Source organism: Dermacentor variabilis, chromosome 1 (assembly GCF_050947875.1).
Source record: "Dermacentor variabilis isolate Ectoservices chromosome 1, ASM5094787v1, whole genome shotgun sequence".
NCBI classification, from domain to species: Eukaryota; Metazoa; Arthropoda; class Arachnida; order Ixodida; family Ixodidae; genus Dermacentor; species Dermacentor variabilis.
Window position 1 is genome coordinate 45,120,272 of NC_134568.1, and position 25,687 is coordinate 45,145,958.

At 44.9% G+C, this 25,687-nt stretch overlaps 1 protein-coding gene across 2 annotated transcripts in view; it reads left to right on the forward strand.

Moving 5' to 3' along the window:
* The window catches only part of LOC142571086 (nose resistant to fluoxetine protein 6-like), a 102,550-nt gene extending 77,318 nt beyond the window's left edge, over positions 1–25,232 (forward strand). For both annotated transcript variants that reach the window (XM_075679381.1, XM_075679388.1), the window contains exons 11-15: positions 244–366; positions 4,104–4,224; positions 13,654–13,843; positions 22,490–22,632; positions 24,571–25,232. In XM_075679381.1, the coding sequence (XP_075535496.1) occupies positions 244–366; positions 4,104–4,224; positions 13,654–13,843; positions 22,490–22,632; positions 24,571–24,867 (874 nt within the window). In that variant the 3' untranslated portion in view covers positions 24,868–25,232. The remainder of the gene's footprint in view (positions 1–243; positions 367–4,103; positions 4,225–13,653; positions 13,844–22,489; positions 22,633–24,570) is intronic.
* The last annotated feature ends 455 nt before the right edge of the window (positions 25,233–25,687 follow it).

The following is a 25,687-nucleotide window of genomic DNA, read 5'->3' on the forward strand; positions in this document are numbered from 1 at the left end:
GGGTTTCATTGAACATCGATGAATAGGCAGGGACTGTAAGCGGAACGTCAATGTTCCTTACTGGCCCTTGGCGGACAAGCGATTTTTAATTTCAGAGCCAACTAACCCGTAAGATGCGTTTGTTCCAAAAGCCAACAAATTCGATAATTTCTCAGGTGTTCCTTCTAGCCTTCCTGTTTACGTAATCGGCAAGGCAGCAGTTCAGCACTTCACCTTTTTTTCTGTTTCTTTCTTTTCTTACAGTCGCCCTAGGATTGCTGTCTCTATATTTGCACTGCTATCGCTGATAGGGTGTTCGATTGCGACGTGGCAAGTGGCCGGTAACGACATGACACCTTTCATAGTCGTGGTGACAGAGTCGCTATCGTGAGTACAACCAACTTTCTGTTTTCATTTCGCTGTAGCCCAAAATCTTGTTTATTTGTGGGCTTAAAAGGCTTGTACGCACATTTAAGAACGAGAATAATAACGAATTTAAGAACGTGTTCTTAAATGTTCTACAGACAACGCCTTGTCCGCATAAGAACGCGTTCTTAAATTCGTTATTAGTTTTGTTATTGAATGTTCGTGCAAGCCGCCCCGGAAACTGGGCAGTAAGTTATGAGGGAATATTGAAGGGGGCCGGAACATATTTTGACCCCCTGGGCACTTTAGCTCGGTAATGCAGCGTTTTTGAATTCTGTCTTTAAGTCTGTTTTGAATATCTGCTGCCGATGCCATACTACATTTGTTCGTCACTCTTGAAGGTTTTGCATTTAATAGTAACAAAAATGGAAACGAAGGCGTAAGCCCACACAACTGATGGCGATTGCATCTACAATCGCAGTTGAATATAAGACATGCCGCAGGTGAAGTGCACATGCCCCATGTGAAGCGTAGACGAAGGCAATTAAGGTGATTCTTATCAGGCATTGAAGACAAATAAGGCGAGTCTTATCAGGGATTTATCGACAGACAGACAATGAACTTTATTTGATACTGAGGAGCTTCAGCGGGGGCCCCTATCGGGGACCCGCGGACGCCGCTGGCCGCGTCCAAGTCGGGGCAGAAATACCGTGATGTTCTGCCCTTTGTTGGGCCCTTTGGAGTGCCTCTTTCCAGTCGGCTTCGCTGGATAGAGGGCAGTTAGGTAACGCGGGGCATTTCCAGAGCATGTGCGCTAAGGAACAATAAATCTCATTACAGTCCGGACAGCTTGAATCGACGTCTGTGTATTATGGAGAACGTAAATTTTAGTCTTCTGACTGAGGTGCCAGAGGCATGCCTCCTTGCTATTAGAAACAGCAATTGTTTAGGTTTTAATTACGATATGCGGTAGCGAGTTCACGCACATGCAAGTTTTTCAGTGTGAATATAAACACTGTAGAGGTGATACACTGGAAGATAGAGGTGTGAAATGATCGACCGTGTTCCGGCCAGCAGCCTCTCAGACTGGAGCCGACTGCTGCCCTGGCGTTGACGAGTCACCGTCAGGACAGCAGTCGAAACTTTCTTTGTTCAAGTACTCTTGATTACTCACTGTGAGTGACAGTTCTATGCATCCAATAGCTTTGAAAACGCTTCACACCAGTTTGTGTAGAAAAAGAATACGCGAAAGTCGTAGATTCCAATCACGAAGACTTAGTAAATATCTAGTGACACGTTTCATGTTCACGCACTTTGAACGGTGCGATATAATGCTGATGACGCCTGCTAACATAATACAAAATCATTAAAAAATTATACTATCTTAGTGTTCTATCCTGCATCCAATAGAGCATAGGGTGCTTATACTCTGAAATGAGGGCATAGTGCAAACTAATTATCATGTTATTATCAATATACTCGTATTTAGTAGTGCCTTCCACTACTGTATGAAAAATTCTGCTAAAACCTGCTGCTAATAAGTTTTTTTAATTCCTGATCTTAAACCATTTTCCCACACTGTATTATTAAGTGGAATGTGATGGCAGAAAAATGTTCTTTTGCTCGTGAGGGGAAAAGACTGAAGCATTCTGTCTTGCGTTTAATCCTCAGTATGAAAAATTACGGCACAAACCTTCTTATAAGGAAAGTCGACGTGAATGCGATTAGCACTGAAGCAATGTATAGCGACACGCCTAATTGCCAACGCCGACACATGTAAGCGGCCGGGCTCCCCACTCACGCTTCCTTCTGCGCACGCTGCGCAATCTAGCGACGTTACTATAAGGACGGCGCATGGCGCGGATTCAATTCCGCCGAGCTTTAGAGAAATTTAAAGAATCATTTTTATCATTTCAGAGTGACACATGCCAAGTGGCACATACATAGTTACCAAATCAGGCCTCAAAGAGTTTCATTGAAGAGCTGCACACACCGACTGCAACGCAGCCAACGAGTGAAGTTGGCATCAAAGAGCTTAGTTAAGCCAGTTCTCCAAGTCGGAGTCAAAAAGGTTCATTTAAGAACGCTACATGCCCAGCACCGCTAATTCGGTTCCGCATCCCCAGTCACCCATGTGGTCGTCGAAGAGACTCGTTGAAGAGAGACATATAGACACTGAGGGCCACATACTCAGTGATCCAAGGTGGTCCGGCGGTTGATTTCGAACTCTGTTGCCTTAGTACAACAGCCCCCAGTGCTACCCATTCCACCATGAACTACCCGTCACACAGGTTGGTGGGTAATCGGGTAGACACATAGCTGACAGCTCGCCCCTGAAAACTGTGTGAACTACACAAAGAATGCCTATCGCATTAAATGAACATATAAAAACATCGAGATATTGACACCTTTGATTTCTATACAGTCCGTCTGATCATAGATAACATGATTCCAGGATCATGTTGTCGACGATCGTAGATTATGATTCGAGGATTGGGCTCTATAAGATCGTTCAGCGATCCTATAGAGCCGTTGCTTTTCTGACCTTGCGCTTTATACGAAGTTAGGCGAAAACATTGATAAAAATGGTGGGAATTTTACTCGCCAAAACAACGATGTGATTACGAGGAACTCCGTAGTGCGGGACTCCGGACCACCTGGGGTTGTTTAACGTGCACCTAAATCTAACTACACCGGGGTTTCAGTATTGCGTCCCCATGGGAATGTGGCCGCCGTGGCCGGGTTTCGATCCCACGACCTCGTTCTCAACAGCCAAACACCAGAGCCACTAAGCAACCACGGCGAGTAGGCGTAAAGTCTATATCGGGTGCTTAAACGACAACTTCTGGGAATTTAAGTAAAATGCCCCCATTTCACCGTAAATCTGAGAGCAGACATGTCAAGAGGGGTGTTGCTGTATGAATTAAAATGAACGCGCCCTAACTCTTAAGCAATGACAGGCTTAATTTCCGCATGGGCCACATATTTCCTAGGGCAATTAATTTAAACTTAAGTAGTGAGTTTCATTAAAAATGTGATCAAATATTATCTAAATTGCTGAAGTGCACCCACACGAATACTGCGCCCTCGCAAAATATAACCAATTTATATTTACAGCGCCATTCTGATGTCTGGCCTAATGCCGATAGTACTTTGGCTTCTGTTCCGCAGAATAATTTCTTCTATCCAGGCTTCATGCGCATTAATCTTCTGCCACTTAAAAGTATTTTCAGAATGGCCAGAGTTCGCACACCCGCTGCGAATGAGGGCGATATGCATGAGAAATAAGCGACCGCTGCGGTGATTGCCGATCATGGACGCCCTGATGTAGGAGAAGCTTTATAATACCGGCCTCGAACCTCAAAGATGACATGCTCATACAAAAATCGTACGTGTCACCTCCGTAGTGATCATCAACCAAAGGTCTTTGTGTATTCTTGGCAAGCCATTGTTAACTCTGAGTCGTTTATAATAAGAACCGCCGGTGACTTCAACCACCTCCCTGCCCCCATCACTACCATCCGCGAGTTGTTCTTAAAATTCGCGTATGCATATATTGGCTCTTTCCTTTGCTCTCTGTGGAGTACTCGGAAGGTAGATAAATTTTTGATAATGATAATTAATCAATAAGCCAATAAATTTTTAAAGCAATTGTTGAAACACCTGGCATATGCAGCTCATTTATTGGAATACGTCATTCAATGCTGAAAATAATTTTTTTCTTATATTTTCTTTATTGTTATTCTCTCTTCTTGCAGAACATTATTGAGGACTGCTTACCGCTACTATTACCACCCGTTCTACCATGCCGTGTGCTATTTTTCCGGGTGCATAACGTTTTTCTTGGTTGCATGGTTCAGGGAAAGAAAGATACCGAAGGTGAGTTTGATATGAGATCGAGTACCGTACTTTTCCTTTGTAACGGGCAATGAATGCCGTAAAAAAACTAATTGTGCTAATGCCCAAACGACTCGTAGAGTTCATTTAAACATAAAATGACCTCTGTGCACTAATGTGAAATATCTTAAAGGCGTAATCCACACTCCAGCGAAATCCACTGTGAATGCAATCAGAGTCTATGGAAAAGGCAATAAAATATGTGCCAGTGTTGCCTTCACCATGCGTCGAGTACAGCTAAATCTTACTCGTCAACGCCACGTAAGTTCAGAACAGTGCAACAACGTTCAGAGGCTATAGCCGCCCACCAATCCCAAAATTTGCGTGCTTCGCAGGGTTTCACACGAAGGTTACTGGAGGATACTCCAGTAACCTTCGGTCACTGGCGTCGAGTTCACTGGAAGTTACAGCCCAATTTAGCTCGAAGCTTGCTTGAGGCGAAAATAACCACTTAACTCCGACGACGCAGCAGCTCCGGTGTGTCGGTTTGCGATAGAAGTAGCATTTGCCACAATATTTCTTGGAGATGAGTAGCACACTCGTTACTTGTAGAATTAGCGAAGTTTTATGTCACTAGCGAAATTTCAACCGCGCGATATCTCACGTCGAGCGCAGCAGTTTCAAATTTTAATGAACACTGAAAAATCTGTTGTTTCCAGGAGTTGCGTGGTTTCATAATGTTGTTATAAAGCAGCGCTACATAACTAAAAAAACTATGAAAGAACTAAAAGAACATATCAACGAATTGGTCATTTTACTTTTCTGTATTGACTGCTACGTAGAGTTAACTTGCGGCTATCAGGCATCCACAACCCCCAAAATAGACCTTAATAACACCTTTCTTATAAGCTTATATTTCTCGAATTGTGAAATTTATACAGTTTCTTTTTATGCTCACCTAACTTATTTTTTTTTTCTCTATCGAATTAAAGTGGGAGAGGTAGGCACAAATAACAACACCACCAAAGTAAGCAGAACCTGCAGCTCTTCAACAGCACCGCTGAGCAAAAATTAGGCCCAATATGGCCGTTCGTTGCAGTGCGCAAAGACCATATGCTTATGATGAAGTTCACGAAGAAAATGGTAATATTTTTCCAGCATGAACGTGGGGCGGGGCTCTGAAAGAGACATGTGTTTGCAAAATTGCTCGCAAGCTGATGACATTGAAGCACTGACATGCGCTCTAATATCACTGCAGGCAGACACGCATTCCAGAGCCATCTCACTCATTTCTGCTGATTTCACAAGAGTGGGAAGTCACTGAGTTAGTTTAGGCGAGTGCAAAGTGCAGCTGAATGCCAGTCAGTGTAAGGGACAAAAGTAGTTGGTGCATAAATGCGGCTGGTCTTCCGCACGAAGAATTGCTTGCATTCCAGATTGAAGAAAATGCTCATTACGGTGATGCTGATCATACTAATCTAGGACAATGCACAATGGACATAACGCGGTTATTCCAGGTTCATTTTGCTTCGAAGCCATCCACTTGCAAGTCTCCGAATGGAGCCCTTGTCAGCTGCGATACGCCAGCAAAATCCTGCCCGGTTATACGACCAACAGCGTAATTGTTCTTTCGACGAAAGTCGCTGTTTAACAAAGTGGCTGTAGCGTTTCGGCGCCGCCTGTCGCATTCCGACGGAAATGAAAAAACGCTACTTTGAGTGCGCGTTAAATAACTCCAGGTCGCAAGAATTAATCCGGAGCTCTCCATTACTGCGTCCTGTAATGCACAGCAGTTTCGGGATGCTAAGTCCGATAATATAAATTCTTTTACCACGCTTCGGTTTCTTCGCTCCCTTCCTTCTTCTAAATTAGACTGCACTGCAGGCCTGGCAGCTGGTCACAGCGTCATATGCGCCTTGAAAGTCGCGAGACGTTCCGAAGGGGCGCGCGTGGCCGCGCGGCCTGGCATCGGGCAAAAGTACCCCAGAAAAAAAAAAGCACGGACGCGCACTGCTGCGAACACTTGTGCCGTATACCGCGTTGGAACTTCTCTGGTCTGTTGCTCTGTATACACGTCGGTGCGGTGCCGAAAACGTGCGTAGCGTAAGACTGCAACTCCACTTTGAAACAGAAAGGGGCCAGGACCTCGTCCGGACTGCACCGTGAACCACATCGTTGCCACCTTGTATTGACAGCTATCAACTTTATCGATAAACCCCCACGTTACACTTCGCTGATACTTCAAAAACATCACATTTCTGACGCAGTCTTCTTGCAGTGTCGGCCCATTCTTGCTGTTAGTGGAAGTGTGTGCCTGACTTCACGTACTCGTTCAAGGCGCGGTAACACTGGGTCGACACGAGACCGACAAGAAGCTGACGCCAACGATTGGCCAGCTACTCAGCACAGTGTGTCGCTGAGACCGATTGATCACAATAGGCCGACAACGACGCAACCTACGGGCGAGAGTTGTCGTGCGATGAGCTTTCCTGTCAACGGTACGAACAAAATCAGCGGGCCGACAATGATCGTTCGATGGAACCCCGCGCGATCGGCCGTCGAACCGACAACGCGATAGCCGCAGCGCATTCTCTTGTATATAGAGTTGTTCGTGCTCAAAATGCGTCGACATGCCTTCGAAGTTGAAATGCGCGAGCTTCAATCCTCTCAAGCCGTGCACATTAAGTTTGAGCCAATGTTGATCCTGTTTAGCGAAGGTTGGGTTAGGCCTGGCCCCGTCAAGTTCATGCACCCGCTACTGGTGGACCTGAACTTAGAAAATAAGCAGCTAGGACGAAGGAAACCGCTATTATAGTTCAGTTGTGACCCTATAGCGATTTGGTACCAACTGCCCTTCCCTTCGCATGGCGCCTACACAATAAGTGGCAAGCCACGACACAGCGCTGTGCCAACATCTTGTACTTGCGGCAACGATCCCGAAAGCTTCCGGTCGCATTCGCTACGTAGAGGGTGGCTCTGTACGTATTGTTATGCTGGTACATTTCTTAACTCCAGAGAAGCACTAATTACCTCTGCGTCAAACGGCAAAGAACAGACAGTGCATTCGGTACAGCATATACTCGCTCAGTTACCAATGGTGTCAGCGATGGCATCCGCGTTTTCGCGATAGCCCCTCACTTATAGGCTACACAGCCTATAAGTGAGGGGCTATGCCGAGCACAGTTTTCTCTAATAACACTTTATGGCACGACAAATTGTATGTTTGATGAAATTAAAAAAGAGCGGCAATCAGTAATAGTACAGCCCGTAATATATGCGTCTGGATTAGAGTTGTCATTGTTTAAGTGACTCGGCCGCTCATATTGACTCGTATCAGGGTGGAACAACGCGGCTCATATGCGCAGATATGTATGTTTTGCCAGCGGCCGTGGTTTTGCTACGTTTTGACATTATTTCATATCAGTGGCGCACCGTTTCACCAATAACCGAAGCTAACAGCAATTTGTGGCTGTAGATGTCAATGTAAATATATCCACCGCTTTGGCTAATCCGACGTGAAAGGTTTTGCTAGAAAGCTTCTTGAATTTGCGAAATGTTTAATGAATGTGTAAAAGGAATACAAAATGCGGAGGTGCAAGCGCAGGCATAAGCGGCAACAAACTCCAAGACAGCCACGTCGGTAGACGCAACTCAGCGTGCTTTATTCGGCCGCAGTGTTAGCACAACAGTGCACTCGGGTCTGTTCACCCAGTAATCGATGGTTGAACGACATACTGCCCAGGAGGAGCCATTGATAATTACTCGCAGTCCACGAAGCGCACAACCGACGCATACTCAACTTGGGCCCAGGTACACAAATCGACCGGTGGAAGCCCCGACACCCTTCCAAAACGTGTCCAGCGGCGTCGTCAGAGAGTGGCACAGGAGGAAGAGGAGGAGGAGGAGGCGGAATGAACATTTATTGTGAGAAACAGCGAGAAAGTGTTCTTTCTTCGCACTACGTGGGCGGCTCTCTTAGTCCAGAACGCCGTTGGCTAATGCCGCAGCCCAGGCCCGGCCCCACCAGACTTCGCTGATCTTCCAGGCTCTGTGCCTTTAACATTCCATCCTACGTTTCTTCGATCGCTTGTAACGGTTCTGAGGGCTCATCTCAACTGTTTTTCTCGCGGTGTGGGCGCACCAACACCATATGTTGGAGAGTGTCTAGTACATCACAATATAGGCATAGGTAGGAGAATTTGGTGGGGTGCATCCGGTGTATGATAGTTACATGGACATACGTATTCCTTTGTAGTCTGCGGAGGGCGGTGACTTCTTCCTTGCTTAATTTTGGATGTGATAGAGCATATTGTCTTCTTCCCAGTCGGTAATTTTGCAATATTGCGACGTAGTTGATGGGAATGTGATCCACCCTCGTCGCTTTCCGGAAGCCGTGCGGCAGCAAATCCGGGCTGGTAGGCTCTCGGGCGAGAGCATGTGCTGCTTCGTTTCCTGCCAGGTGTTCGTGGCCTGGGGTCCATGCGACGTAGGTTTCGGGTAGTTCTTGGCGTCTTGTTCTTTCTCTTAGAATCTTCCCTGCTGCGGGAGAAATTCGGCTTTTTCGTAGGTTTCTACATGCCGTCTGCGAGTCGCTCAAGGTGACTGCTGTGTCTTTGCATGTGGCGATGCCGAGGACGGTGGCCACTTCCTCCGCCGTTTCTGGATTTCTGGCCGGTATGGTGGCAGCAACTAGCTCATTCCCTTGGTTGTTGGTCACGGTAATTGCGTATGCTCTCCTACCTGGGTATTTTGCCGCATCTGTACATCTCGTGTTGGGGTTCTTTGGGTATTTCTTGCTGAGCGCTCTAACTCTTGCTTGTCTTCTGTCTTTGTGGTATGTTGCATGCATGTTGCGAGGTATTAGAGCGACTGAGATAGAGTCCCGAAGAATTGGCGGCAATCGGGCTTTCGCGTCTAAGTCTGCTATGAAGTTTTCGCTGTATGTGAGTTTGCGAAGTACTGCTCTGCCTATTTGAGTCGGCTTAAGGCGTTCCAGCTTGCTGGCTCTGTACGCTTCACTCATTTCTTCCCAGGCGTTATGGAGGCCAAGTTTGAGGAGTGTCGTGATTGAGGTCGTACTGGGAAGTCCTAGTGCGGTCTTGATTGCTTTTCTGATAACGATGTTGCGTTTTTCAATTTCAGCTTCCTTCAGGAGTATATACCGGGTGTCATATGTGATACGGCTTATAAGGAGTGCTTGCATTATTTGAACGGTTTCTTTCTCTTTAAGTCCGCTTCTTTGTGTGGTTATACGCCGAATGAGATGAGTTACTTCTTTTAGGGTCTTCTGAAGCTTCGGAAGTGTGGCTGTGCCAGAACCGTCTTTATGTATTATGAGGCCAAGGACGCGGAGGGAGCTAACTGGAGGGATATCGATTCCATTGAGTCTGACGTTGGGATTTGGGGCGACGTAGGCTGGTCGTCTTCCCCGGGTCCTTGCCTTGAGTATAAGTAGCTCTGATTTTTCAGGGGCGCACTGGAGACCACATCTTGAGAGGTACTGTTCTATCTGATTGATTGCCTCTTGGAGGGCAGTTTGCAGTTGGCCGGTTGTGGACGCCTTTCTCCAAAACATTATATCGTCGGCGTATATTGCATGGCTTAAACCTTTGATGTCATCGAGTTCTTGCGCGAGCTTAATCATGGCGAGATTGAACAGCAAAGGTGAAATGACTGACCCTTGTGGAGTTCCTTTGTTGGGCATTTCGAACTTCTCGCTTCGGATGTTGCCGATACCCACCATAGCCGTGCGATCTTGAGGAAAGTCGTGTACGTATTGGTCGGTCAGGATTCATTGTGTCTTGGAGATTCTGGAGGATCACTTCATGATTTACATTATCGAAGGCTCCTTTTACATCTATTACCAAACTAGAGAAGTTTTTGTGACGTTCTAGGTAGTACAAGAGGTCTTCCTAGAGATGTAGTAGTATATCTTGTGCTGAGAGGAGCTGTCGGAAACCAAACATTGTGTCAGGCATGAGTCCTGAGTCTTCGAGGTATGTGGTGAGGCGATCGTGAACTATGTGTTCGAGAAGCTATCCAGCGCAGGAAGTAAGGGAGATGGAGTAAAGCACGTTGTGGGGCTAGTTGGTGCATAGCTTCCAATAGATGAAGCGCCAAAATGACGGCACACAAGAAGGCATAGAGACTTTCCTGTCTGTATTCCTTCTTGTGTGCCGTCACTTTGGCGCTTCATCTATTGAAAGTAAGAGAGATGGCCCGTAGGTTGCTGATTTGTCGTGGCTTGTTGTGTTTTGGGATCATAATGACTTCTGTACGCTTCCATTCTGCCGGGCGCTAACCTTTTTCTCAGCAGTTATTCATGTAGTCGAGGAGTCCATTTAAGGCCTTGTCTGGGAGGTTTCGTAGGATCTTGTTGGTCACTTTGTCATTTACTGACGATGTGTTACGGGTCAATTTGGCAAGGGCGGCGTGGAGTTCAGGAAGCGTGAAAGGGCTGTCGAGGGTGAGCTTTGGTTCGCCTTTGTAAGGTCATGAATCGGCAACCTTGGGGGCATTGTCGCCGACAAGTTTACGCTTCATTTCTTCCAGAATTTATTTTTCAGTTCCTGGATGGGAGTGAATGATCTTCTAGAGGTCCTGTCGTTGTTGGGTCTTGGTTTTGGTGGTATATAGAAAGGTTCGCAGCATATGCCAGGTCTTCTTCGTGCTGAGTGTGCCTTGAAGTTGGTCGCACAGCTTATGCCAGTTATGACTGCTGCGTTAAACTCCGTATTCTTCTGCTTGCTTTGTTATGTGACCGATCTGTTTCTGCAGTCTGCGGTTAAGTTTCATCTTTTTCCACCGCCTCAGTAGTCCTCTTCTGGCATCCCAAAGATGTAGGAGGTGAGAGTCTACGGCCGGCGTTTCCATTGTGAGTTGGATGACTTTAGTGTGCTTCTCCGCCGTCTTGACCATTTCGGTGCGTCACTCATCAATATTTTCGATGTTTTCCTCTATGTCATGTTTTCGGAAGGCCTTCCAATCCGTCAGCCTTGGCGTTCCGGTTCTGCTCGGCTTCTGGTGCAGGATTTCTTGTGCTCGGCTTCTGGTGCTCGGCTTATGGTGCAGGATTTCAAGCTGGAAGGATGTGGTGGTCGCTGCCGAGGTTTTCTTCCAGTCTGGTCCATTCGGCCTTGGATATTCCTATTGTAAAGGTACACGAAAGAAAAAGGCGAATTGCGTATGCGGCGGCTACGTGCCGTCACGCGGCCGATCTTGAGCGTGATCTGCATTGTGGGCAGAATCCAGCTGCGTCGACGGCTCGTAGCTTTGTGCGTGCTGTGTGTTCTCGGTGCTGATTTTGCGTTGAAGCGATGCTCGGAACGAACGTCACTTTGCTCGCTGCTGCCGCCGCGCTTGCTCGCGCCAGCGTTTCGACAGCGAGTGTCCGTGTTCATCCAATGTAATGTGTTCATGTTTGCCTTTCCTGCTGACAACATGCTTGTTGATTTAGTCATTAAGTGAATGTTTACAAGTTGATACGGCCGATGAAAGTACTATCCTTACTTCGCATGGCCGCCTGCTAATTTGCTATCCCAAACGATGCTTCACCTTCCTGGCGAAACTGCGACTTTTTTTTATTCAGACGGATTGTTACCCGAATATAAGTTATCTGTAATATCAAATGGAATGACCCGTATGTTATATAACAGTAATTTACACTACAAAAGTTTTTTATTAACATACTTAAATGCTCTTTTATATGCAGGAAAACTCCAGCGTTAAGAGTTTGTTTTACATGTTGTTATTTTACATTTCGCTTGAATTAAAAGCATTTCAGCACATCTTTCCTTTTTGTAGACTAAAATGTAGCACTGGAAAGGAACATTCGCGCTAATATTCGGCTTACATGTTACTTAAAAGATCTCAATTAAAGTCGACAATCTAAGGAGCTTTCAAGACAACTTTAAAAAATTGGGCAGAAATTCTGGACATCAACAACCAACGACTTCACGGACACCAGCTGGAAAGTAGCGACAGAACGGAAGATTGCGCAAATATCGAATCACAGTACCTTAAAATTGGAATATCGTCGGGGAAATTGATCCTACAGCTAGGGCAGAATACAGAATACAGAAAATTTTTATTTTATGATAAGGTTGTTAGGGGTCCACGAGGAAAAAAGCTGCGAAATGCAGCTTAAAAGTGCGAAAAGGCCCTTATACGGCAGCAGCGCACCTTCCACCGGCACACAACCTGGATACTTTCGTTCTTTAACATATAACAATACAGACAAGAAGGATAGGCAGCGTACAATATTCATAATGAAAAACACTCCTCTCGTAACGTGTATAAATACAACGTATTTGTAAAAGAAAAAAGAAACCATACTATGCCATCAACACACCTATGGAGCATTAAGAGCGTGTCCCCGTACGTACTAGCCACACATTCCCCATGAATCGGTACTGGTGTTTCCGTCCGTTTATATTATTTTTAACAAATCCCTCAAACTTTGAACCTTGGAAGTTTATGCATAACCACAAATCTTCTCCAAAGATCTATTTGCTGGCGCAGTAATGCATGAATCGCAATATAAAAATGACTACACATAGTATAGTCCCTGCTTTCATTTCCTCCAAACAGCGCGTCTTCAAAGTGCGTGCATATCTCTTCAGATTTTTCGATGCATAGACAATAAACTTAGCTCCATTCCGTGTGCCCAGAAATCACCGAGCGGTTTTGCGCGGTACAATGTCGCTTTGTACTCAGGATAACGTGAGTCAGTGCATGATACAATGTGTATGCGCGACTGAACAAGGGCGTAAAAAGAAACAGACAAGTAGAGACGGCGCTCATGGATCATGGGGTCAAACCAACTAGCTCGACAACGTGTTTTAAACCAAGTGAATTAATGGTTTTTTGCTGCGCTGCCATGGCGCGAACACTGGGTCACTGTTGCGCTGTCCTAGTATAGTGTTGGGGAAAAAAATAAAATACTGATCCTAGTACCCTAAAATGACGAAAATTCTAGTATCACCATCGGTATACTAGAAATCCCTAGTAAAGTTTTCGTGAAAATTCCGGTGCGCTGCATGGTGGTAGAGGGGAGGACTGAACTAAATGTCCCAAACTTCCACCTACTTATGCATCGAATACGTTGAATTACCGCGCCTTCCTATCGATGCGGCAGCCGAAGAACGTAATCGAAGCCACGAGTTTGCGCTTCGTACCACTGTGGATTATATATGGAAGTAGCATGGGGAGTCGAACTCGTGACCTTGAACTCCACTGTAGAGCACCACATATATGCCTATAGCCACCACGCTGAGTCTGCACATTAAAAGTAAATCCTTATGGCGAAGAGATACGACGCCTCCAGCCACGCACATAGAATTACGTATCAAAGTCTTTAAACAGAAAGTGCACACACAGCTCCGAGGGCGTACATAGACAGCATTTTTCATGCTTTTGAACAACGACAACAGCAGTGTCTTTTTTTTTTCACGCAACGACCTGCTTTTTCAGGTGTTCCAGATAGCAGCGTGGCTTCTTGCCGTCGCAAGTGGGCTCACCTGCATCTTCCTGAAGGCAGCATGGTACCCCACCAACGACCCCACTACCGAGTTCGGCAAACTATTCATGGCCTTTTTCGATCGCATCCTGTGGTCCATTTTCCTCATCTGGATCACCCTCGCTTGTGCCACTGGAAGAGGAGGTAATAACGAGAGGCCGTCTATTGAGTAAAATATTCCAAACAAATGAGTTATTTTTTTAAGTAACGCTACCACTGCGCTTATAGATGCTCTGAAGAATATGCGCCTGAAAGCACGCTCCAAAAGACGAACAAGATTTATTGACATACACATTCGAGGTAGCGCAGTGAAGTTTTTAGGTCATTGTGGTACGTTTGTCGCGCTGGACAATGTTTTATTCCTATGTTCAGAAAGAGAACCTGTATGTGTAAAGTAAATGTATGCACCTTTATATGTCAAGGATTATATGATAAAATGCTCGAAATATGGTTTAAGCAAATAGCCTTTTTAAAATATTCAAAACCAATAAATGATCTTTAAAAATGCATAGAATCAATAAATTACCCAAATACTGTTAATTCAACTTTGGAGCTTTATAGAATATACAAAAGCACGCCATTTCAGAACTACTGAGCGTGTCAAGGAACGTACTTCGTAAGACTACAGGGCGTCTTAGGAGCAACGCGCTGGAGAAATTGCGAAGTTGTCTGATTTTATGGATGCCTTGAGAAATTATGAAATTGGTACTAATTGAAGTTACTCCCGATGATTCCCGGAGGATTAAAACTTCACCAGTTCTATAACTACCAGGGGCATCGGGATGAAACTCCGTAAAACTAAAACGTGTGCTCCTATTGAAACGTGTTTCGCCATTTTGAAACCTGTCTATTTATATTGGCAGCACTGTAGCAAACTTCTAAACAGCTGTCAATTAAATTTTACGTTGTAGAATGGTGGCTGCGAGCAAAGCGGGTCCATATATTTCTCCTTGAAACTTCGCCAATATGTGCGGGAGGCCCTCTGCGCTCATAGCAGCAATCGTTGAAAGTATGATCCAACGATTACGTGTATTAAATAGGACTTCTAAATAAGATCTTAGCGAATTATAATCCTTACAGTATTACACAGACCAACGCTGCCACTACGGGAGCAGCTATTGTAGCATAAAACGCTCGTTTCTTGGCCGAGTCCCGTAGTTGAATATAGGCACATACTGTTGATGTGTTAAAAAATATAAACACGCCGCATACGTCGAGCGCATGCATTCACCATCCATGTGTATTTGTGAGTAAAATCCACTTAGCAAACAATGGTTAAACCGTGTAGCAAAACTGGTGCCAGCTGGAGGGTCCTATATATTTGCAGACTATTGCAACTTTTATTACTTGGATTCTCTTCGTTACCCGACAAACTGAGCAGGCTGTTCACGAAGCCAACATTAGAATATCACTAACGTAGAAGTTCGCCAGGCCTCTTCATCTTGAACGCTGCTTTGTGGAAGATAGGCTGTTATTCTATAAGTCCGCTGGAGTTAACCAGCATTATTTTTTCCTCCCAACTGATAAATGCCACATTGCTGAACTCTGTAATTCGTTAAACTTGATTTCTTCCGACGCTACCGCAGATCAAACGGTAAACTTTTTTTTTTCCTTTTGTTATTGTTCTCCGAAGGTTGGTGCATACATTCAAGTATTATTCGAGGTTATGCTAAATGCGGCGAGCATAATTTTACCAAGGTCACGTATACTCGAAAGGTTATTATTATGGAATTTCGAGTCTTGAAATTGCACTGTGGGCTGTAAGAGATGCCCTAGTAGAGGGCTCCCGTATGGATGGACGGATGGATGTATGGTTGTTGGATGCTATGGGCGTCGCCTTGCATATGGCGTGGTGGGTTGCGCCAAGAAGCTCTTTATTTTGTATTATTTTGCCTTATGTTTTACCTACCTATTTTTTTAAAGGGACAAAATATTCCCAGCATCAAGCTTCCTGAGCTACGTAACATATGATGATGATAATGATTTACCGACATCCCCTTTGCCGCGGAGCGGTGACAAGTAGTCACAAAGCCTATATATGTTATCTCCAGGCGGAGATATTTAAGGTTTACTTTTACATTACGCACTGGGAGGAGGTCGCGGCAGTCGACCATCGACCCCATGGCCCTGTGTTCAGCAGCAGAACGCGGTAAATGAAAGGGTGGTCACGGATCAGGATTGTCGTTGTTGTTGAAACTCCAACACGGCACGTACATACTATCGGCAATGGACTCAGAATCGCGCGGTTGTACGATGCCCAATGAAACAAAAGTTATGTTGTAAGTACCGAACTGAAAGGAAAAAGTAGAAAAGGGAAAAGCTTGAAACAAAAGATTAGTGGGCAATTGAGTAATGAGAGGGGATGAATGGATAATTAAAGAAGATATAAAAGAACGAGAATTAGCTACTTTCAACGAGCCAAGCTATAAAGAATTTGGTAGAAAAATAATAGTGACAGTAAAGAAAAAGGACATTAATATTGTAAAAGCTCTGTAGGTTGCAGGAAATTGTACGCAGCATTAAAAACATCCCTGTGGCTCCCGAGGCCCCAAAGGAAAGGAAAACCGAACCAGTTACTCACTAACCAAGTTCACGAAGTGGATTTTCAAGGAGTCTTTTTCGGTGAATAAACAAACATCGGCAACCAAATAAATTGTAAGTAGTGCATAACATTTCATATATAGAAGGAAATGTGGCCCAGATTTGCCATCGACGTTCTAATCAATGCAAGTTTTATTTTCATTTTATTTTATTTGTTTTGGTTTTTTTGCGAAATTGTCAGGACGTGTAGCCACAGCAGTGGGTCGCGCGAGGTGCATTCCGGCAACTTACGTGGGACACAAATGTTCAGTGAGGATTTTGCTAATTATCGAAAACTGTGCGTCATGGATACAGAGGTTATTTCTGAGGTTAGTTTTTTATATAAATGGCGTTCTGCTGTAGGCGCCAGGAGTCGCACGTATATATATATATATATATATATATATATATATATATATATATATAGGTACAAAAGGTACCTATATATAGGTACCTTTTGATACCTATATAATAGGTATAGAAAAGGTACATTTCATCGAATGTTAGAAAACTGAAACATACAATAACTTCCTACATAACCTGCCTGCACTTCAACAAATTTTTCCCAACGTTTCACAAGCTTTTTGATTCCCTCGGAAAAAAAGTTTTTTGGTTCCACCTTTAACCAATTTTGCGCCGCATCAATGACTTCTGCATCGGTTGCAAATTTTCAAACCCTGAGCGCTTCCTTCAGTGGTCCAAACATATGAATATCGCTTGGAGCCAGGTCTTGGCTGTATGGCGGGTGTTCCAGATATTCGAATCCCATGGCAGCTCTTTTATTGTGTCAGCCGCCGTTCGGGAGAATGTGGCCGAGCCTTATCTTGCTGCAGGATGACACCTCGTCGCAGTTTTCCACGACGTTTGGATCTGATTGCAAGTTTCAATTTTCGTTCAAGGTTATTGAGAGAGCTTATTTCACATTGTTTGTAGGGGAACTAAACGACAGATGCATATTCTAGAACAGGGCGAATTAACGTTTTTTATAATAGCAGTTTGGTATCGCGGGAGGTCTTAGCTAAAGTGCGGCGCAAATTACCTAATGTTCTTACGGCTTTTATGTTTACATATTCGATATGTTTTGACCAAGAAAGATGTTCTGTTAGAATGACACCTAAGTATTTCTATTCAGATATTATATTAAGTTGGATGCCATCCAGAGAATTATCTAACGAAAGGGGGCTCTGCCTATTGGAAAATCACATCACGACTGTTACTATAGTTGATGTTCATTTGCGACGTTTTGCACCAAGCGCAGAAAGACATAAGGGATCGGGCAAGACGGTGGTGGTCATCAACGGAGTTAATAGATTCGTCGAAGAAGACGCGGTCATCTGCATAAAGTCTGACTTTGGTTGAGGTGCTACGAGGTGAGTCATTGATGTATCTTAGAAATAATGAAGGGCCTAATACGACTCCCTGAGGAACGTGTGACGTAACGTCGACAGAAGTTGAGTCCACTTAGTTAAAAGAAACAAATTGTGAGCGATAACGAAGAAAACTGGCTATCCAACAATCAAGACATGGATTATTGAATATGGTGTTTAATTTTACCAGTAGTTTAGAATGAATCACAGGGTCAAACCCTTTAGAGAAGTCAGTAAAGATGGCGTACACTTGATTACCTATGCCTAGGTTAGAAGCGATATCATGAACAAAATCGACTGATTGCATTACGGTGCTATAATCACGACGGAAAAGATGCTGGAGCAGATGTTAGAACATCATTAGAGTTAGAGTTTCGTCATTCACGGTATGGCTACGGCGTTGCTTGCCGTCACTACTACGTGACAATATAGACAATAGCAGCATGCCTTAGTACAAGTACAGACTGAACACACATGTCAAGACTCCTTGAGTGGCCGGCTGCAGACTGCACAGGCGGCTGTAGCTGTTACCTCGTGGTAACCGCTAGGTTCCAGGTATGTTTAGTCTATATCCCATGGATCCGGCAAGCGGCATGATCATGCGTGGCCTTATTGCAGTGTCGGCCTGTGCTTTTTTGCAATATATGGCGGCAAACTCGGCCCAAGTGAGATTCCATCTGTACATGCATTTAGAATTCGTGCGCATCTTATTATGCGCAAGTGTTTGTATCGTGTTCTGATAGTTTTACTTGAGGGATGTAAGCGTTTATCGGTGCATTCCGCGACACTCATTTACACAACATTCTGTTGAAAGGTACAATGTCTGGCCACCCCCTAATGGCCGAAATAGCCAATAGTATAGGCAAATATTATGATGCAGATTCCATTCACTAGTTGCAACCTAAATGCGGCGCAGCTTTCATGCAACGGTCAGTTAAATTCTATAGAACTAACTGCACTGTGTATGGCATTTCTTATTTTCATCCGACGCAACACGGACTCCGGAGCAATGTTTGCTTATTCAGCGCGCAGCTCACAAGTTTAATGTCATGGAATGAAGTGTCATGAACTCAAGTCAGCTCACTAAGTCTTGGACCGAACTATGAGGCGGAGTTCGTGTGAACCTGGCTGAGTGGAATTTTGGTGAATATGAGAAGGAGCACGTTCGGATGAGTAAAAGTTTGGCTGAGTCCGAGCCTACGTAAGCTGGGCTGATTAAAATTTTGGGGAGTTTGCACACACATGCCTTTAGATCAAACTATGGAATAAATCTACAAGCAGATGTACATACGAAAAAGAACAAATGTATTCTTGCGCAATGCCGAATAACGGACGGAAGAAAAAGGAGGTGCCAGAAAGAATGCCAGAAAGGACGTCTCCCGTTCTTTCTTCTGTCTCTTTTTTTTTCGTATGTTATTTTACGTTGCGCCACATTGCCTTTCTTATCACTGCACCAACTCACTCAGCAATGTACCCGACTAGAGTAAAAAGAAGATTCCGATACAGAAATGTCATACAGTAATTGTATATCTAGTAAGTTTCGTTTTACATTAATTATCGAAGCAGTAACGACAGGATACGGTTATACGGGTTTATGTAGTAATAAGTGTAATTGCAAACTTATTAGAAACTCTGCTTCTCCGTTGTTGGACATTGCTTATGCATTGTGGTACGTCTGCGCAGTTGATTATCTGTGGACGTGCAAGCTCAGTGCGCACGTAAAATTCGCGGGAATGGATGGAACTGGCTAACTTCACTGCATGAGTTTGATTTGCTTTTGTTTAATGTCTTACCTACTGTTTAGAAATTCAAGGTGCTTCACTCCTATCTACCTTGTTGCATGTATTGTACAGGAGCGAGAGAGGGAGAAGCAAGGAAAGGCAGGGAATGTTTACGGCGAGGTAACGTGTTAGAGTATTACAGTCATGTTACTAGCACCATAAACAAAAAAAAATGTCCATGCCCAAAAGTGCATTGGTGGCAAATGGTGGCGGGTATTGTGCAACGTTGAAAAGTCGAATACTATGCTGTCACGTCATATACTTTCGTCAAAGGATTTGGTGGTAGTTACATATTCTTTATATTTCTCCCTTCGTAAAAGCATGCCCCGCTACAACGGTGACATTTTCGTCTATCGCGAACCTGCGACCGAAATCTCACTTCGATGCGATAAAAGTCGGATCATGTGAAACATGCTTCACGCTTGCGATGCTCCACGTCACATAATCACGGATTGGTGGGCGTACCGCTATCGCTGCTATGAGTGTGAGTGGCTCTCGCTAAACCTCCAAGAGCTAAAACACATCTACACTACGCACAAGACTAGTTTATGGGTGGACAGCCCATCGCCGTAGCTCAGCATTTCTCAAGTGCCATGCTTTGATTGTGACTTTGTCTTTTGCCGTTGTTTTCACATTTATTTTTCTTCTCACTTATTAAGAATGTCAAGCTTATGTAGCATTTAGCATTATATTTAAGTAATCATAAAGCAAAAATAGAGTTAAGCTCCCTCACGATTAACTTAGCTTCATTGTTTATTTGACACTGTGATTAGCTCTATAATGCCACGTTTATTTTATTGTTAGCTAACGCGTCTGCCCATATAGGGGCTCTCGTTAGTCGCTAACTTTTCAAAAAGTGCCCGCGATGCGGCCAGTTTAATCCTGAGCGGCTGACGTCACTGTTAGCGTCGACAACGCTGCATAGTTTTCATGAGAGCAGACGTGCTCTTTCAGTGCGCATGGGCATAAGTGGGAGCCGAGGGCCGCACATCCATGGGCGCTTGCTTGCGATGGCAAACCAGGGGCGCTATAATGTAAAACTATTCCAAACTTTTCTATTCCATTTCTGCTATCAGCCCTCCGCGATTGGTCAAAAACTTTTTTTGGACCACTCCCACTTCACCTGTCTGTCACGCGACGTCATGAAAACCGCGATACTCCCCCATCTGATATGATGTCTACACGCTGATTATGCAAGATTTGACCGAAAAAAGAAAAACAGTTATTTCTGATTCGACGCCTTTTCGCCATTAGCCCCCGGCTATTGGTAAAAAGCTTTCGGGCTGCACCCACTTCACCTGCCTGTCACGCGACGTCACATAACCACGATAACTCACCGCGTCAAAGTGACGTGTACGCATTAAAGACGCATTAATATGTCGAACAAAAGTGAAATTTCTTCTGAATAGCCGCAGGCTGCCCCGTTCCGAAAGGAATAAAAGATGGCTGCCGCCAATCGCTCAGGCGCTGGCCACGCACCTACCGGAGAGCTTGGGTTTATTTGCGTATAATAATCTTCTTGCATGGCCGTGTAACGTTTTCGAGCACTTTCAGCACGTTTACGACCTCATTCTACCAACTCTTCTTTGCTGAGGATCCGTTTTAGCATTATTCTTAAGCTTCCGTTGCACGCCGCCGCGATTTTCGACCAGCCACTGCAAGCTAAGTAAGTGAAAGCGGACCAATCGCAGACGCCGGCACCACCCTCTTTAACCGGTTATCGATAGTGCACTAGCTCTACGCCATCGAATCCCTCTTCACTTGAGCGTTCTCCTCGCCTCTTGTCAGCCAATTAGACACGACAAGCCGCTCAGTGTACTCAATGTTATTTGTTTTTCAAGCAAAAAAAAGTGACCTCCTATGAACGAGGAGAGCGTTTGATTGGTCTGTTCATTCAACCCTGCGGGTGACCGCCCAGTGCTTGCGTCGGTGTTTAGGTAAATTTGACGTCAGGAGATTGGAATAGTTTTACGTTATAGGGCCCCAGTATTCATTACGCAAACCACGTCGGGCCAAGACGACTTCCTTTTGATGATGGTAAGCTGCCGCCACAGGGGTATACAAGTTGATCAGGATGTAAAAGAAGCGACGATAATTTGTCCCCGCTTCCTGGAGGCTATCGCCCGTTATATTTTTTGTTTATTTTTTGACGGTCACGAAGGCCAGGCACATTTTCTTACAACTGTTCCTTCCCGTTGTTATTGTTCAAGCGCTGCTGCGGGTCAACAGGGAATGAGTAACAGCCATGGTACGCTGCTATGCTATCACCAGCTACACCCAGAACCAACGGCTGTTTTATGTTTTTTTATTCATTCTTTTTTTTACCGTCACTCAAAAGCAGCAAGAAGCTTACCCGTATGTTTCGGGAAACTATAACGTGTAAATTCTTAGTCGGTATGCAGCTTCGCTTAAATTCATCCCTGTAATTTGCGCGGGAATGCTTTGTCATTCTTTTCTATTTCTTTAATAACCCCCTCAACTTCTGGATAGCCACGACGCGCTTGCAGAGTGTCTTGCATTGGTACGCTGCGCCCGTTCTCTATAACAATAAAATATTGTGCTGTCGTGCTTCACTGCGAAAATGACGCCGCCGTGTTTTACTTCTAGTGCGATAGTTATATATGCGGCTTGACGATTCTTGGTGTCAGGAGTCCGCTGCGGCTATCGTAGGACACAAGATTTAAAAAAAGAATGCCTGCTTCTTTCTGGTACGCGCGAAAAGACCGCGACGGGATGTGCTAAATAGAAGCAGTGCCACGAACCTGTGATATTGCTTTACGCCGCCTCCGCGTATTGTGGTCACCGCCACTCTAGAAGCAGCACGTAAATCTAGATTCACCGGCATATGTAACGATAATAAATCACAAGCACATAAAAAGTGCGGAAGAAAGCTTTTTCTTACCGATGTTCTCTGTCTTGTGAGCTTGGATTATACTACATAGATAATAAGAATTTGTTGTAAACAACTACAAACGTAGCGTAGCAACTGTGAACCAGAATTGTCAAAGGCTTACTCAGGTCTCTGGAGAGTTTGTTTATATTTTGTTTTTCTCATCACGCAGGCTTCCTGTGCACGTTCCTGTCATGGAGTGCATTCACGCCCCTCAGCAGGCTGGCCTTCGGCGTGTACATTGTCCATTTTCCCTTCGCACAGCTCACGATGCACATATCGCGGGAACGGCTGCACTACTCGCATTTCTTCATTGTAAGTGAACAAGGGCAAAGACAGCGTTAGTTTTCGTTAGCTTCAGGCGGAAGCGATATGCCACGGTTCGGTAGTAGTATCTGTAATTATTCATGTAAAATACGCATCTGCTACAACCCACACACTGACTCCGCGCTCTGCAGCTGAGATCTGCAGCTAAGGCTGCTGTCAGCCGATCGGCGACGAGAGCCGGCTGCGTTTTTCAGAGAAGGGAGGAGTGTATCGCCCATTGTGCACGACTAACGCTTCGGTGGCGCATTCATTCAGTCAGCGTCACGCAGACAGGGATTACAGGCGGACAGTGAAGGAACCTTTAGTTTTCGTTTGCTTTTGCTTCTTTTTTAGCTAAGCCCGGCGCATCGACTGCGTTCCTTTAGCGGTAATACAATGCTCAGAATTGCAGTATGTGACACTGATATTCTAGCACTTGTTTGATCTTTCGGGCAGCTAAGAAAATAAGACGCCCTGTATATGAAACAGTAGAAACGCACTTTTTTGTTTGTTGACATAAAACGTCTTTACAAAGGATCAAAGGGGGTAGCTTGATGAAACTCATGTAACAAAAATTTGAAGGCCCAATCTACCCTGTGAAGGTGGATTGCCAGCGAACCTGTGACCACCCACTTAACCTATTCCAGTCTAACGAATGAAATGAGTACGCCGTAAAATGCAGTGTGTAACCATTTATTTAACAGCGACATTCACGAAGGCTTTATGGTCGCTTTAGTATACACTGAGGTTTTTGGTTTTGACATTTGCCACGTTCTTCGCCAACGTTAGGTCGACACACGAGTCAGCGACGGTGCTTGGTAGTTTCTTTTCTGTGTAACACTTTAGTGCAAGCTCTACTAAGATAAAGTCTACGAACCACTTGTTTTCCTGTTTCGAAATGTCGACTTTAAAGTCCCCCACGATGACGAAAGGCGTAGTGTTATCTCTCGCCAACACCGAGAAATGCCTACACATGAACTGTTCTACGTCGGCCTTGGAACGTCCCGGCGAAGTGTGCACGGTGAAGTTGACGATTCCGTCGTGGGCTTTCACGGCACACACATAACCGCAGTCGACCGGGTAAGACTTAAGCGTGTACGTGGTCACGCACGCTTCTTTTCTTGCGTAGATGGCGACTCGGGCAGAGCGGTTCACTTCGTTTCGTGCCCGTTATTCCAACGTAGCCGGTCTCTTCGGCGACTATGTCGTCCACGTCTCCGAGAGACACAGCACCTGAACCACGTTGAGTACGAAGTCATGCTTTATACCTTTGGAGTGAAGACCAATCGATCTCACGTTGAGAGAGGCAAGCGAGATCGTGTGCGGTTCCCGCAACATGTAGCCCACGAAAGAATCGCCGGTTGTAGAGGTAAACAGCGTCGCTATAAAACATGCTATAGCGTTATCACTTACACCTTTGCAACCATAGTACCCACTTACCTGATTTGGGTATCGCCGTGTAGACGAAATAAGCCAAAACTGGATCATGCGTGCATTGCGTGCGCAGATGGTGCGGTTGTCGCGCCACGCGAGACGGCTTTGGAGCTAAATATTGTCTCACGCACGCTGTTCAGAGCAGGGTAGTGCGTTTGTCCATCGTAGCATGAATGGTCGTTGTTTAAAAGAGCTCACTATGCCATAGTAGGTATAAACTATCAAAGACAAAACTGATCTTAATTCAGTAGTTGTAAGACCTACAAACTCGCAATGTGTTGCAAAATTTTCATGCTTGCACTGCTGTTCACTATATGTGACTTAAAGCTATGAAATTCTTTCCTCGCCTGTGTTACTTGTGGTGTCCACAGGACATGTACTCCTCTCTGGTGAAAAGGCTTACAGTGGGCGAAGAAAGGGCTATTTGAATAATCATTTGGTTAACAGTTTGTTGAACTGTATGTTTAATAGTCTTTATTTTCTAATGCACTGTCTTCCATCCTGTTCTTGCAGGTTTCTTTCTACTTCAGCGTACTCGTTTGGAGCTTCCTGCTCAGTTACATCATGTTCATTTTCTGCGAAGCTCCAACGGGCAGACTGGACAAACTCATCTTCGATGCTCGACTTGCGACAAAAGAGAAAGCAGTCAAGGACGAATTTCTCAATGCCAACGGTGCTGAAGTGAAGATGTCGCAACTGGTCCTGAAGTTAAGAGATTCCAAAGGGGAGTTTGTGCAACAAAGCAGCGGCAAAGAGGCCTTCAGTAGCTTGAATAACGACGAGGGCAAGCTCACAAGCTCTCATCTATAACGTCAGTACCAAAGGCCGCTAATTTGTGACAAGCGTTTCTTAGTTTCGAAATCACCAAAGCCTCTTCTATAAATGTTCTATTGGCACAGCCCAAATGCTTTCGTCATTTGACGTAGAAGGGGGTTTGAGGAATGTGCGCTTGTTTGGTGTACGTGTAAGACTGGCCTAAAGGAGGCCAGTCTCTGTATATGAAAGGTGGTGACGGCACTACATCTGTCTGGCCAGTTTTAACAATCTCATTACGGATAGGAAGCAAAATAAATTATTACTATTAAGGTACACCTGTCATATACGTATTCGATCAAGGTGTCGTGCTCCTTTTCTTGTGTCTGTTTCTCTAAGTTAGCCGACTGCTCAAAGACGGAAATGAAGTGGCACACAATGTTGACATCCTTAGTTGCCTTCACGAATGTCTATTCAGCACTAATTGGAATGGCTGATATTCCTGCATGTGATGTTTACGGATGCAAGGAGAACGTTGACCACTTATTGTGCCATTTTGCTCAATTTAAAGCACAAGACAATATGTTTGTCTAACACACTGAGGAAATTAGGTGATCGTCCTCTGAGCGAACAGACCGCCCCCACCCATCATCGGCTCAAAGACAGTGAAGGCACTTTTGTGCTTTCTCAGAACGTCTGGTTTGCGCGAGCGGCTTTAACTCTAGTACTGTCCGTGCACAGTCTTTATGGCTTCTCTCTCCCTTTTCCCTCTTCCCCTTCTCCCTTCCCCAGCGTAGGGTAGCCAACCGGACTCTTCACTGGTTAACATCACTGCCTTTCTATGTTCCTCTCTCTCTCTCTCTCTCTTGGCCGCTAC